Raw genomic sequence first — 15116 nt, 5'->3', positions numbered from 1 at the left:
AGTCCTAGGCACGCTGTGAAAATGTTGGCCAGACGAGGCGCAGATAGTCTGCCTCTTTCTGTAGTAACGCCGAAAATATTCCATCAGGTCTGGGTGACTTAAATGGTTTGAAGCTCCCCAAGGATTCCTTCACCATAAATCCGTAATTATAAACTTTCGATCAACGTCATTAGACAAGTTAGTATTTATACATTTAAGTTGCCTGATGATAGGCCCATCCATCTTAGATGACGGATTGAGAGAGAATATGTATAAGTCACAAAATTGACACCCTGGAGGCTCCGTACGTTCATGATAGTGTCTCATATTAAATAGCGACTTGCCAATGCGTAGTTTAGTAAAAATGCAATCCGACCTGCTGAGCCGTGCAATCCGACCTGCTGAGTTCGGTCGATCCACTGATGGATTAATCTATCTAAGATCAACCCTAAAGCCATTGCAAAACTCCACCCATCTGGCTTTTACCATATGTCGATAAGGTGAAGTTATAGACAATGCAAAAAAGGAGGTTCAGTCACTAGGAAAGATCCAAAGCACACTTGGCCGTCTCGTCAGCCACCTCATTGCCGCTTATCCCAATGTGAGCCGGAACCCAAATGATAGTAGTGGCAAGCCATAAAAATCGCATAATCGAAAACGTCCTTATGAAACATACTAGTAGTCCAACACTCAAGCTATCAGTACAGATAAGTGTCCTCCCTGGCCGTTCTGATGGATATGTCATAGCTAATGTGGCAGCAGCCAGTTCGGCTGAGAAAACACCTACTATGTCTAGCAGACGGAACGCCCTAACTATCTCGAAATCATCGTATGCGATTTTTCTAATCACCGTATAAGCCGTGTTGATTCCATCAAAAGAGCCACCCGAGTACAAAATCGTCTGTGGCCTGTAAGATGACATCTTATTAGACTATAAGGCCTTGTAAACGCCTGGACCAGTAGGGTCCTTACTGCGAAAAGCGTAGCTGTCGTCGAAATGTATGTCGTGATTCCTATACTATGGAAAGATCGGTATCGGCGGAACAACTATTCTACTGCTGCGACTGCCGTTGCAGCTAATCCGTATGGATCATGACACCATCCGCAATCTGTGGACGCGCCGGTAGCACGAAGTTAAGCTTATCGCAACAGAAATGAACAGCACAATGTTCCTGTCTGTGTGGTGCTCACAGTATCCCGTGCCGGGTCTAAGCAGGTTGTCGACACTGTCTAGTCTAACTTTCATTTGTCGAACATGCTCGTTCCATAAAATATTCAATGTGAAAAGCAGTCCCTATATTCTCATCTATCAGGCCAATTGAACCTTGGCACCCCCGAGGCAGATTAAAGTCCGTGAACATATCCTTCTCCTACGTACATGTAATACTATAGTCTTCGACAGAGAGATAATCGCACCAAACTATAAGGCCCAAGTCTGAATGCGTCCGTACAAACTATTCAGGCTCAAAATTATGTTATCCGTATAAATGCTCACAAAGTGAGTCCCTGGGTAGCCACCAATGACCTTTGCCAATGAATTAGCATATATATTATACAGTACCACCGAAAGAGGCGAACCCTGTGGTATTCCATTGTCAAGTGAAAAAGGTCCCGAATAGTAGCTGTCGATCTTCACCAGAATCCTCCTATTCGTAAGAAACGAATATGACAGACTAAGGATAATTAACTTCCACGAACAAATCTCAGTGAATGAGGACTACCCTGTCGAAAGCCTTCTCTAGGTCCGCCGACATGACCAAAGAGTGCCGAGTCCAAGAAGGGACTCAGAGAATACATAAAATTCTTCCGTGTAAGCCGCTAAGCGGCCTTGCATACCTCTTCAGTAGAGCGTATGTCCCTCTATATCGAATGCAGTTCACCTGTGAACTGCGTCTCTTAACGACCTCCAGGCTCTCTGCCTTGGTTATATAAATTGAGAAATCGGAGAGTTAAACCATACCGGGTTGATTTTCTCTGGTGACCTTCGACCGCCTTTCGGAACAGTCTTTTCATTTGTGCGGCTTCCCTGTTGACCGTCTCGAATTCCCGAAACATATCGTTAAAGGATGACGGTTTGACCTTGAACAGTTTTCGGGCCACATTCTTGACCAATATTCTGGGTACAAATCTCCTGGGGGAAAAGGTGGAATTATTCGTAGCCATAAATATGGGAAAATGATCGCCAACTTCAGGCATGTCCAAACATCTCAATGCCAAGAAAGGCGCCAAATCAGAGCTACTCATTGAAACATCAATAGCCGTAAGAGAGTACCATGTAATCAGAAGCGTTGGAGAACCGTCGTTCAGTCTGAGCCAGTCCATGTCCTTAGCAAAGCTAACCCATAAGTCACCAGTCTTCAAGTCTAAAAGAGACCTCCATATGGTTCTGTGGAGTTTAAATTAGGGATGGTCTGATATGGACCATACGCTGTTCGGATATCGGTTGGCCAACTGCAACTCCATGTTCCAAATTTAAATCAAATTATGGTCCGATCTGGACGAAATTTGGCTCGGACAACAGGAAATCTAGTCCAACTCACTGTTCGGTAGACCGGTCTATATATCAGCTATATCCACATTTGGTGCGATCTGGATTATCTTCAGTTCGGACAAGGAGGGGTCCAGTACAATTCACTGTTTGAAATTTCGGCGAAATCGGGTAACAAAGGTGACTTTTATGTGCTTAAAACCCTAATTCGGCTGATCAGTCTTTAATACAGCTATATTTAAATATGGTCCGATCTGGACTATGTTCAGGTTGGACAATGAGAGGCCTAGTGAAACTCACTGTTCCAAATTTAAGCGAAATAGGGCAACAAATTGGGTTTTTTGTGGGTTTAAAACCCTAAATTGGCAAATCGGTCCCTATTGCAGCTACATCTTAATATAGTTCGATCTGGATCAAACTGGTTGCGGATTTCAATAGGATGCCACTGTTCTAAATTTCAACAAAATCAGGTGATAAACGCCCCCTTAAATCGGCAGATCTGTCTAAATGCCTGGTATATCTAAGTATGGCCCGATATGGACCATTTTCGGTTCGGATATCGGGGGCCTTATAATCGTATAATAAATGCGGCTTTTATGGGCTTTAGACCTCCCTAAACCGGGAGTACGGTCTAAAGGGCAGCTATATCTAAATATGATTCGTTTCTGCTCGCTTAAGAGCTTAACCTGCGTATAGACAAAATGCGTGTCTGTGCCAAACTTACGTTCAAAAACTAAATTGTTGAAGGCTGTAGCGTGATTACAACAGACGAATACACATACGAACAGACACACAGACATCGTTAAGTCATCTTTATACTTTATAGGGTCGAAAATGGGTATTTCGATGTGTTGCAAACGGAATGACTAAATGGACATACCTCCTTTCCTATTGCGGTGGATATAACAATCCATGAAGTTTGTTAGTTGGTTAAACTTGCACAAACTTGTGAGTGCACGAACACACTTAAAGTTTGATGGAATTCAGAATTGGTCAATAGTCTGAATGAAAGTCTGAAAACTCATCCCAATTCGGATCCGAACTCTGTCCGAATTATTTGCCGAAGCTGTGAGGACGTCGAGGAAAAAAAGACATAAGACATATGTTGTGTGTGTGTGTCCCCACTTGCAGTTAGAAGATGTTTCACTTTAAGTTCTCATTTCTTTGAGAACTTGTCTGATTTAGTGGATGTGAACAAAAAGGCATCTTTCTTCACCTGGACGAAACGTCTGAGTCTGATGGCTGACACACATCACTGTTTTGTTTAATTTTGAACACGCAGAGCAAACACAAAACTTTGAGATTCAATCTGTATGGTGTTCATGGCTGTCACGAAAAGCTTAGCTGCGGACTGCCGGGCGCGTCCACAGTTTGCGGATAGTGGAATGCTCCATACGGAGTAGCTACAATGGCGGTCGAGGTCAATCAGCGGTATCGAGCGGAGAGTCTCAGTGAGAGGCCGGGCGGCACCGGCTCTTGTACAAATACTGAGTGCCTATCATGTTCGATATGACAAGGCGTGTTATTGGCGCCTTTAAATAACCAATGGTCACTCAGTTCTCATTGCGATTGCTCCTTTGGACCGAAACAAGCATGCTCACCTACAGGGGCTTGAAGAGGATCGCCACCTTCACATGAAAATGTGGCTACAACAACAACATAAAATAATTACCACAAGAAATTGCTGCAGTTTGATTAGTGTCATTTTTTCAATTAAATACAAAACGCTTCAAATGATTAAAATTGCCAACCCAAATGTCTTTTTTATAAATGCGCTCACATTTATGTTATATGAAACTTTAAAATCTAATTGGGACACATGATATCAAAAAATTAAAAAAAAATTGTCATAAGACATAGTTATTGTTATAGTATAAGAGACGTATGAACATTAAACTCAGTTTGTAAACTATATGAAAAGCTATTGGACAATGAATCACTACCATGCACAATAATACTTACTTGTGAATAATCGGTGAGAGTAAATCGGCATCTAGTTTCTTCAATACAGTAGGTCCTGTTAAAAATGACACTATGGTTCCCACCAATATTGTCGACGCTATTCCAATAGGATTTATCCAATGGAACGATAATCTGTACAATGGGAAAACGTCGGATTCGTCGTAAAATGGATCATCGGGCACCGTTGTCACATTTGCCGGACAATCGACTACAGAAATTGGAAGCTTCTGAGAAACTAAATCACCCTTGGCAAAAGATATTTGCGAGCCAAACGAAATCCAACCGGACATTAAGGCCCCGGCTATGGCACCAGCAAGAGCGCCTTTGTGATTGCTCCAAGGTACCAGCATTCCCAATGTGAACAGACCGCAAGTAGTGCCCGCTGCAATCGCTGTAACCGATGTGGCCACGCTTAATATACCGCTTAGTTTCTCCAACACAAACACCAGTGAAACAGCAATACCTCCCAATACAACGATACAGGTCTTAACAAGAATGGCAGACGATTTCTCTGATAGCTTACAACGGAAACACCCCTTTACGATATCTTCCAAAACAACCAAAGCCGTGGAATTCAATACTACAGACAGAGAACTGAGAGCAGCACCAAACACACCGGCTATAAATAGTCCAGGGATACCGTGTAGATTTCCAACGGTTTGCATTACATAAACCGGCAGCAGTTGGTCATCGTTCTTGAGAATTAAAATTGAAATGGACAATTTAAATTTTAGAACTGATTAAATTTACTCACCGAAATCAAACCGGCGGTCAGGGGATCACAATTTCTGTAAAAATTGTAAACGAGCAAGCCGGCAAAACAGCAGACTGATATGAACATGACTATTCCAACGGTAAATATGGCCACTGACCATTGGGCATTCCTTAGCGATGGCAATGACATATATCTCTGTACCATTGTCTGATTAACCGAATTAAATGAGGTCCAATAGAAAAAACCTCCGATTAGAACAGCCCATAACGATTGACGCTCATATGGCGAAGGATTGATACTGTTGAGGGCAAACTTCGAAATATGAAAAATGATCGCAAGGGGAAATACATATGGTAATAGTCGTTAAGCATACTTTCCGAATATAATACGTCCTCCTTCGGCAGCAGTTTTGAAAATATCTGTAAAACCATCAGCATAAACCGTGCCTAAAATTACCACAATGACCACGGAGACAAACATTACAATGATTTGCCAGGCATCTGTATGGACCACTGCTTTTATGCCACCCTGATCGCAAGCAAGAAATAAAATTATTTGCAAATTTTGGAAAAATTATACATTCTGCCACCATACTTACTATTAAAGTGTAGAAGACACATACGACACAGATAACTCCACTGACGATATGGGTATTAACTCCCGTCACTGTAAGTCGAATAAAAATCATCAAATGGCTTAAAACAAATATGGTTGAAAATTACCTTGACTAAATGCTATTGCTGGAACATACAAAATTATTGGTAAAAAGAATATCTGCAAAAATATATCAAGACATTAAGAATTCATAACCAAAGTACATGGGATCTGAGAGAACTTACTTCATCCATGACAAACATAATAGATGCTATACTCCGTATGGTTGAATTAAATCTCATTTCCAAATACTGAAATAGGAAAGAAAATTTTGAATTAAACCTAGCAAAAATATTAAGAGGATATTGTATTGGGTTGCCCAAAAAGTAATTGCGGATTTTTCATATAGTCGGCGTTGACAAATTTTTTCACAGCCTGTGACTCTGTAATTGCATTCTTTCTTCTGTCAGTTATCAGCTGTTACTTTTAGCTTGCTTTAGAAAAAAAATGTAAAAAAAGTATATTGGATTAAAGTTCATTCTAAGTTTTATTAAAAATGCATTTACTTTCTTTTAAAAAATCCGCAATTACTTTTTGGGCAACTCAATAAATAACTAAAATATATCAATAGTAATTTTAAATTATATACTAAATAGCGTGTAAACTATTGAATGAAACATTAAGTTTAAAAGTATAATTTTTTTCATGCTACCCACTTCCTTTACAAATTTAAGAAAATTGTCAAGGTAAGGTTCGCTAGAGGAAGCGGATTTGAACCTGCCCAAATTCACTACGGACATACTCCTAGTCACTCACAAAGTCCCTAACCATTTTCCATTTTATGCCCCTAATGTCCAAATGTAGAGATATGTTACCTTGCTTCCCCTTGTATCGATCGTATTCTCCCCTTAACACTTTGGTCCTTCCGACCAACCACAAACAACCTACAACATAATTTTTTTATTAAATTTATTGAGCATTAGCGCGTATGATTAATATTTTATAATAATGTCATACGTCATACGCCACCTTGGTCATGCATGCTCCATATCAAAATACATGACAAATAATTATATATTTACAAATAAATCAGTGATTTTCTCAATGAGCCATAATTGTAGACACACCTCGCATATCTGCTATCCAATATGAGAAACCCATGGCTTGTCTTCATGGCGTATTTTTTTAAGTACTGCTAACACTCAATTTTGACAAAGTCCGATATATATTTTTATATCCACCACCGTAGGATAGGGGTATATTCATTTTGTCGTTCCGTTTGCAACACATCGAAATATCAATTTCCGACCCTACAAAGTATATATATTTCGGATCGTCGTAAAATTCTAAGAAGATTTAACGATGTCCGTGTGTCTGTTCGTCCGTCTGTTGTAATCACTCTACAGGCTTTAAAAATTGAGATATTGAGCTGAAATTTGGCACAGGTACGTCTTTTTGATACACGCTGGTTAAGTTCTTGAACGGGCCAAATCGGATCATATTTGGATATAGCTGCCATACAGACCGATCTCCCGATAAAGGGTCTGAAAGCCATAAAAGCATTATTTTTTATCCAATTTCACTGAAATTTGAAACAGTGAGTAGTTTTAGGCCACCCGCCATCTGATCCAAATATGGTAAAGGTCGAACTGTATTTAGATATAGCTGCCATATGGAACGATATGCCGGTTAAGGGTCTGAAGCTCATACAAGCTTTATTTATTACCCGATTTTGTTGAAATTTGAAATACAAATTTCAACAGTGACTTATATTTATTGGACCACTCAAAGTCCGTGCCGAATTTGGGTGCATATGTTATTAAATTTTCACCGGATTGCGACGAAAAGAGGTTTACAAATATACCCGAGGTGGTGGGTATCCAAAGTTCGGCCCGGCCGAACTTAATACCTCTTTACTTGTTTTATATTTATTTACCACATATATGGCAAAAACTATTTAGATTAAGCACATTACTTCTTCTTTACGAATCGACATTGAAAAAATGTTTTTTAGAGTCCTAAATAACGAAAATCTAGATAACAATCGTATAATATAGCCCTATAGCTGTTGGAAAAAAACGCTCCATTTTGAAACATGACCAAACAAATCAAAGGAAATTGTCATTTTTTTTTATTTTGTCGACTAGTGTAATTTAACGATTTTAAACAGTGTTTAAAGAAAAGCAAGAAGACCGACGAATTATTTCATAAATAAACTAAACAAAGGGGCTTTATGAGTTCTCAAGATTCTGTACAGGACGTGAGCCGAATTATAGAATACATAAAAAAAATCGTTTGAAATCAATAATTTCTGACTCACCGTTTCGATAACGAACGAGTATTTTTTTTTTTAAATTTAAACAAGGCATGTGTTAAAATCTTTTATATATAAATATTTAATACCACCATTGGTAAAAAAACGTTTTACATTTATCAAATGAGAGATAAAATTCGATTCCATACCAATCAATCATGATCGCCTTAGCGGTAATTCGGCACCTGATTTGTCACCTAATTAATTTTTCTTATTACATCACGTCAAGAATAAATAGCTGTGTTCAAATGTTTAGAATCGAACTAACAAACAGCGTAATCATTGGCCAAACCGAATTTGGCATGTCCACCTCCATAAATCGCAGTTGGCGAGTTCTTCAGACGCTTTTTTTTTGGATAGGCAAAAGGCAACATATATCCACAATCCAGAGTAAAAAAAAATGATATCGTCAGATCCAAATATATCTGGGATACGATAAAGTTGGATCTAATTAGATCCAAATGGATATGATTTATCCTATTATATATAATTATATCTCATGCTATATATAACTATATCTGGTAGTAGATATAATTGGATATGGGACCAGATATAATTATATCTTGGGCTATATATATGTATACCTTGTGCTACAAATAACTGAATTTTTTTCTTTCAGTGTTTTAACGTAGAAATGCTTATATATTATTTTAAATTATATAACAAATAATATATTCACATAAGTGATACTAAAGTTTCAGACATTTTACTGACAAAATTTCCAATTCTCAAAACGTGAGATATTTTGTCATTTTTTAAAATTTGTTCAATATGTGATTGTTGGTGTAAACAAATGGTAATATGTGATATATGGGAGTTTTATTTTATAAATGTAGTATGGTTACAGAATGTAAAATATTTAAAATATCTTTAATAACATCTGCACATTCCGCTAATTTAGTGTTGTTCATTGCTTCTTGTTCAAAGTTTTTCTTTCCTATGGACGTTTTTAGCTAAAAATTCATTATGAGAATCAAAAGGAACAGCATATGTTGGACCTCATATAAAGGACCTCAACTTCTGACGTTTCACTCACTGTTTCAAATTTCATCGAAATCGCATGAAAAATGCTTCTTTTATGGTCTCAATACTCTATTTCGGGTGTTCGGTCTGTATGGCAGCTATATCCAAATATGGTAAAGATGTGGGGGTCTGCCAAAACCTACTGTTCCAAATTTCATCAAAATCGGATAAAAAATGTTCCCTGTATGACCTCAATACTCTACACATGAACGATATGTTGGGTGTGAGTGCAACCTAAACACAAAGAGTAAGAGCAAACCCAAATTCATAACTACTTTCCAAGAGTAGGCAAAAATAAGGAGCAAAAGACGATACTGTTTGTTCTAAAAATAGACCAATTGTATTTGTTGACATTTAGCCGCGCGCATTGTAAACAAGTGGATAGCTGATTTAGTAGCGCACCACACAAGTAAACGAGATGTTCGAACCCCATGTTCGAACCCCACTGGCAACAAAAGTTAAAAATAGCACTTATATCATCGTATGTAAATCGTAAATGGTAACAAATGAGAGTTTAACTAAAAACATCAACATTAAGTTATAAATAAATAACAAACATCAACAGATTTTTATTTTAATTTAAGATCTAATTATATATTATTATATATATGTATCTAATTATATCAATTTGCAGCCAATTAGATCTAATTTGATACAATTAGATCCAATTATATCCCGGCCGATACGGGATTACTATGAGCACCACACAGGCTGGAACTTTGAGCTCCGACTTGTGTGGTGCCCATTGTCATCACGGGAAGCTTAGTTGAAAGCTACCGGGCGCATCCACAGGTTGCGGATGGTGGAAAGCTCCGTTTTTATGCGGAGTAGCTGCAAATACGGCCGCGAGCAGTCAGCGATTTTCGAGATGAGAGTCTCAGTGAGGAGTCAGGTGGCATTGGCTCTTTATTAAATACTGAGTGCCAATGATTCTCGAGATGACAAGGCGAGTTATTGGCGCCTTCAAATAACCAATGGCCAACATCAGCGTCTGTTCCCAGGTTAGGGGCGGCTGGCGGCGTGCGTCGGATCTTGGAGCAAGCGGCTCGCCACAACGAGGGATACATGCAATCCCACAAACCCATGCGGTTGGGGTTGGGCCAGTAACCAGCCCCCGGAAAACATAGAACTACTATGAAAAACAAAGGAATAGTAAAAACGAACCCCCCAACGATGACGAACCACGCAAACGAAAAAAGGACCATGATTTGCGGATCTGCACCTGGAATGTCCGCACTCTTTATAGAGAAGGTGCAGTATACGCGCTGGCGGATGTATTACAGAAGTACAAGGCAGATATAACCGCCTTACAGGAAGTGCGATGGACTGGGAATGGCGTCACCACAACACTATAGCTGCCATAACACGAGGCATGAATTTGGCTGTGGATTTGTGGTTAGTCGGAGACTGAAACACCTAGCCTCCTGCTATACTCCGGTGGATGAGAGGCTAGCCACAATCCACATAAAAGCCAAATTCTTCAACATCAGCCTTATTTGTGCCCATGCCCCGACGGAAGACAAAGACGAGCAGACCAAGGATATTTTCTACGAGCGCCTAGAGAGAGAATATGACCGCTGCCCCGCCCATGATATTAAAATCGTTCTGGGAGATTTTAATGCGAAAATAGGGAAGGAAGACATTTTTGGTCCACCAGTCGGAAAGTTTTGCCTCCACGAGATAACGTCCAGTAATGGGTTGAGGCTGATAGATTTCGCCGCGGCAAAAAACATGGTAGTTAGTAGTACCAGATTTCAACATAAAAATATCCACAAAGCCACATGGCTGTCACCCGATCAAAACACGAGAAACCAAATTGATCACGTTGTGATAGATTGAAAGCATTCATCCAGCATGTTTGATGTACGATCGATCTTGGAGCGAATATAGATTCGGATCATTACCTTGACGTGACAATGCACGGAAGCTGGACATTGAAAAGCTGCAAACACAACAAATGGCAGCGGCATACTCTACTCGACTGACTCAACTGCTTGATGAAAGCACTCCTTGTTCCGATGATATAATGTCGCAGTGGCAAACTATTGCCCACTCCATGGAAACTGCCACTGAAGCCTCCTCCAAGAAACCCTTGGTACGACCAAGAGTGTCGAGATGCTACTGAAGCTAAGAATGCGGCATATAGATCATGAGGGAGAGGTATCGGGAGAAAAGAAGAGAGGAGAAACGTTTATTCCGCAGAATGAATGTTCCGATGTTGGAGGCGAAGAGAATACCGTAGAACCAATCCCTGATGATGGTATAGAATGTTCTAGGCAGAATGAGGTCCAAGTAGCAGTAACCCGACTAAAGAACAACAAGGCAGCAGGAGCCGACGGGTTACCCGCTGAACTATTTAAGACCGGAGGCGACACGCTGATAAGGCGTATGCATCAGCTTATCTGCGCAATCTGGCTAGAAGAACGCATACCCGATGATTGGAACCTCAGCATACTATGTCCCGTACACAAGAAAGAAGACAAGACGGAATGTGCCAACTACAGAGGAATAAGTCTCCTCCCCATCGCATACAAGATACTCTCGAGCGTACTGTGTGAAAGATTAAAACCTAAAGTCAATGAGATAATTGGGCCCTATCAATGCGGCTTTAGACCAGGTAAATCCACCCTAGACCAGATATTCACACTGCGCCAAATCCTGGAAAAGACCCGAGAAGGACAAATCAACACCTACCACCTCTTTGTTGACTACAAAGCCGCTTTCGATACTCCTTTACGTTCAAAGGTATTTCAAGCCATGTCTGAGTTTGGTATCCCTGCAAAATTAATAAGACTCTGCAGGATGACACTTGCTGATACGCGTTCCTCAGTAAGAATAGGAAAGAATCTCTCCGAACAATGCAATACCAAACGAGGTTTCAGACAAAGAGACAGCCTATCGTGTGATCCCTTTAATATGCTGCTGAAGAAGATTATACGAGATGCAGAAGTAAATAGATATGGCACACTAATCACAAGAGAGCACATGCTACTCGCTTATGCCGACGATATCGATATCATAGGTCGGTCACCGGAAGTAGTAACTGCAGCCTTTGAAAGAATCGAAAGAGAGTCAGTGAAAATGGGTCTGGCAGTAAATGGAGATAAGACGAAATGGATGGTTTCCACTCCCAAAAAGCCTTGCACAACCGAGCAGATAAAGAACATGGAGAAAGTTGGGAACCACAACTTTGAGATAGTCAGTAACTTTATCTAATAGTAACTTTTGACAAACAAAAAACCAATTAAAATGTCAAGCGGTGAGGGTACAACTACATGGATCTCATTGGTTGACAAAATATTTTAGTTTATACATTGTTGCGTGGGCAAAAGTTAACTTTTTAACCGTGATTGGCTTTTTTATTGCTGTCTTCACAGAAAAAAATATAGACATAAGTTTGACAGTTTAAACATGGAACTGACTTTTAAAAATCTTTCCGTATTTTTTAATATCACGCCAAGTGATTGGTAAATAAGGCAAACGTTGAACGTATTCTTCTTAATTGTACGAATTAATCACAACATATGTAATGCGAAAAGAAGTGCGAATGAGTCAAATATATGTTTAGCTCTTATCACATACAGACATAAAGTGGCGTGGCTAGACCAAAAAGAAAATTATCGCTACATAAATTGAATTTTTTTGGCTTTTTTTGGGCTCATTTGCACTTCTATCCGGATTACATCTGTGTGAAAGAGAACTCTATATGATCTTGCTTTTTATGGAAACAGATACATACAGTTTATGCTTTTAAATAATAGTTTTAATTCGTGCAATTAAAAATTTGTTGAAAAACTTTTTTTACCAACCACATGTCATGATTCAATGCAAAATAGAATTTTAATGTAAAATATTAACAATCATACCATCTTTGATTGGATATATTTAAGTAAATATTTTTTTCTGTGTGTAAGATATTCGGGATATATATCTGTACACGTGGAGGCCGTCGTAGCGCAGAGGTAAGCATGTCTGCCTATCACGCTGAACGCTAGGGTTCAAACTCCAGTGGTGGCTACGCCTTACTAATGCTGGCGACATTTGTGCCAAATAGAACTTCTCTATGAAGAGGTGTCGCCAAGCAGCTATCCGTTCGGACTCAACTCTAAAAAGGAGGCACCTTATCATTTAGCCTAAAGTTGAATCGGACGGTACTTATTGATAAGAGATAAGTACCACCTTTCCTTAATAGAAAGTTCGTGGAAAAATTTGCAATGTTTTGAAAACATATAAACTTTTGGAATATAATTTTTGTCGTGAGTGCATTAACTGAATGTGATTAATCAACTGTATGTAATTAATTAACTTTTTGTTTTTTCCTCATGTTAGCTAAAATTTGTGACTCTTGCATTATCTGCGTATTTTACCCGAGATTGAAAGTTACTTTTTGAGTTACGTACATACATCAGCAGTCGGAAGAACCTAAACGTAAGATTCTAAACGTTAATCAAATACCAATCTAACGAATATTAACAACCGCCATAGTGTCTAAGGAAGTCCAGACAATTGCGTCATGGGGTTGTTCTTTGTTAGATGTCATTATTGAAAATAACCCTCCGTTCAGGTGACAGGGGTTATCAGACAGGTTGTTTTTTTTAACAAAACAAACTAGAAGAGATAAAGGTACATAATTAAATCGACTTCTTACACATGAACTTTTCAATAACGTAATCAGCTTAGATTTTGATGTTAATTGTAAAATACAATATATGCGAGTAATGAATCTTAAGGTCTCTGGCGGTTAGTTGATTGATTTTTTTTTTGAAATTTTTATTTGTTAATTTTTTGATATTTGAATTTTTTTATAATACATATTTCCTTGATGACTTGAGGATGTTGGAAACCAAGCAACGGTTCTGGTTGGTTTGAACTTGGCAAAATCCAGGCTTATCTTGGATTTCGTTCATCTTAACTGTGGACAAAAACGTCCGTTAAAGGTAGTGAGTTAAAATGTACCACGAGTTCACCTGTAGAACGTTAAAAAGATGGAAGAATAAAAACGGATCCCCCTATGTCGACGACCCCCGCAAACGTTCTAAGGATCATGATTTGCATATTTGCACATGGAATGTCCGCTCTCTTTATAAAGAGAGCGCAAAATACGCACTGGCGGATGTATTGGAGAAATACAGAGCAGACTCAGGAGAGCTCCAAAACAACACCTAGAGGTGATGCCCTATATTAAAGCTGTCATGAAACATGGCTTGAATTTGGCTGTGGATTTGTGGTTAAACGGAGACTGAAACACCTTGTCTCTAGGTTTACTTTGGTGGATGAGAGGCTAGCCACAATCCGCATAAGGGTCAAATTCTTCTATACCAGCCTTATTTGCGTCCATACCCCAACGGAAGGCAAGGACGAACAGACCAAGGATATTTTCTACGAGGGCCTAGAAAGAGAATATGATCGCTGCCCATGTTATTAAAATCGTTTCGGGAGATTTTAATGCGAAAATATGGAAGAAAAAATATCTTTGGTCCAACAGTCGGAAAATTTAGCCCACACGAAGAAACTTCCGATAATGCATTGTGACTAATAGACTCCGCCGCAAAGAACATTGTAGTTAGCAGCACCAGATTCCAACATCGAAGGATTCACACGGCCACATGGCTGACACCAGATCAAACACCAAATAGATCATGTTGTGATAGATGGAAGGCGTTCACCAGCGTGCTAGATGTACGATCGATCCGAGTGGCAAACATCGGTTCGGACCAATATCTGGTTGCAGCAAAGGTTCGAACGAACACGTCTTACTGTGGCGAGAAAATACGATCTGATATTGCTCGGAAGCTGGATGTCGGAAAGTTGCAAACACAACAGGTGGCAACGGCATACTCCACTCGGCTGACCTAATTGCTTGAAGAAAGCAATTCCTGTCCCGATAGTATAGCAGCGCAATGGCAAACCATTGTCCACACCATGGAAAGAGCTCCAACGCCCGTACTTTGCTACCAAAAACCTCCCCCAAGGAAACCATGGTACAACCAGGAGTGTCAAAAAGCTTTTGAAGCCGAGAGTGCGGCATACAGGGCAACATA

General features: G+C 39.5%; 1 protein-coding gene and 1 long non-coding RNA gene across 8 annotated transcripts in view; both read right to left on the bottom strand.

The window, feature by feature from the left end:
- LOC131995841 (uncharacterized) overlaps positions 1–15116 on the bottom strand; it is a 205841-nt gene that overhangs the window by 136800 nt on the left and 53925 nt on the right. The window lies entirely within an intron of this gene.
- Positions 1–15116, bottom strand: part of LOC106084861 (sodium-coupled monocarboxylate transporter 2) — a 72790-nt gene that overhangs the window by 4866 nt on the left and 52808 nt on the right. For all 7 annotated transcript variants that reach the window (XM_059365024.1, XM_059365019.1, XM_013248797.2 and 4 more), the window contains 6 exons: positions 5984–6049; positions 5867–5918; positions 5743–5810; positions 5518–5672; positions 5184–5442; positions 4430–5124 (listed from right to left, as the gene is read on the bottom strand). In XM_059365024.1, coding sequence (XP_059221007.1) covers positions 4430–5124; positions 5184–5442; positions 5518–5672; positions 5743–5810; positions 5867–5918; positions 5984–6049 — 1295 coding nt within the window. The remainder of the gene's footprint in view (positions 1–4429; positions 5125–5183; positions 5443–5517; positions 5673–5742; positions 5811–5866; positions 5919–5983; positions 6050–15116) is intronic.

Source organism: Stomoxys calcitrans, chromosome 3, assembly GCF_963082655.1.
Source record: "Stomoxys calcitrans chromosome 3, idStoCalc2.1, whole genome shotgun sequence".
Lineage (NCBI taxonomy): Eukaryota > Metazoa > Arthropoda > Insecta > Diptera > Muscidae > Stomoxys > Stomoxys calcitrans.
This window is presented reverse-complemented; position numbering and strand designations above follow the sequence as displayed.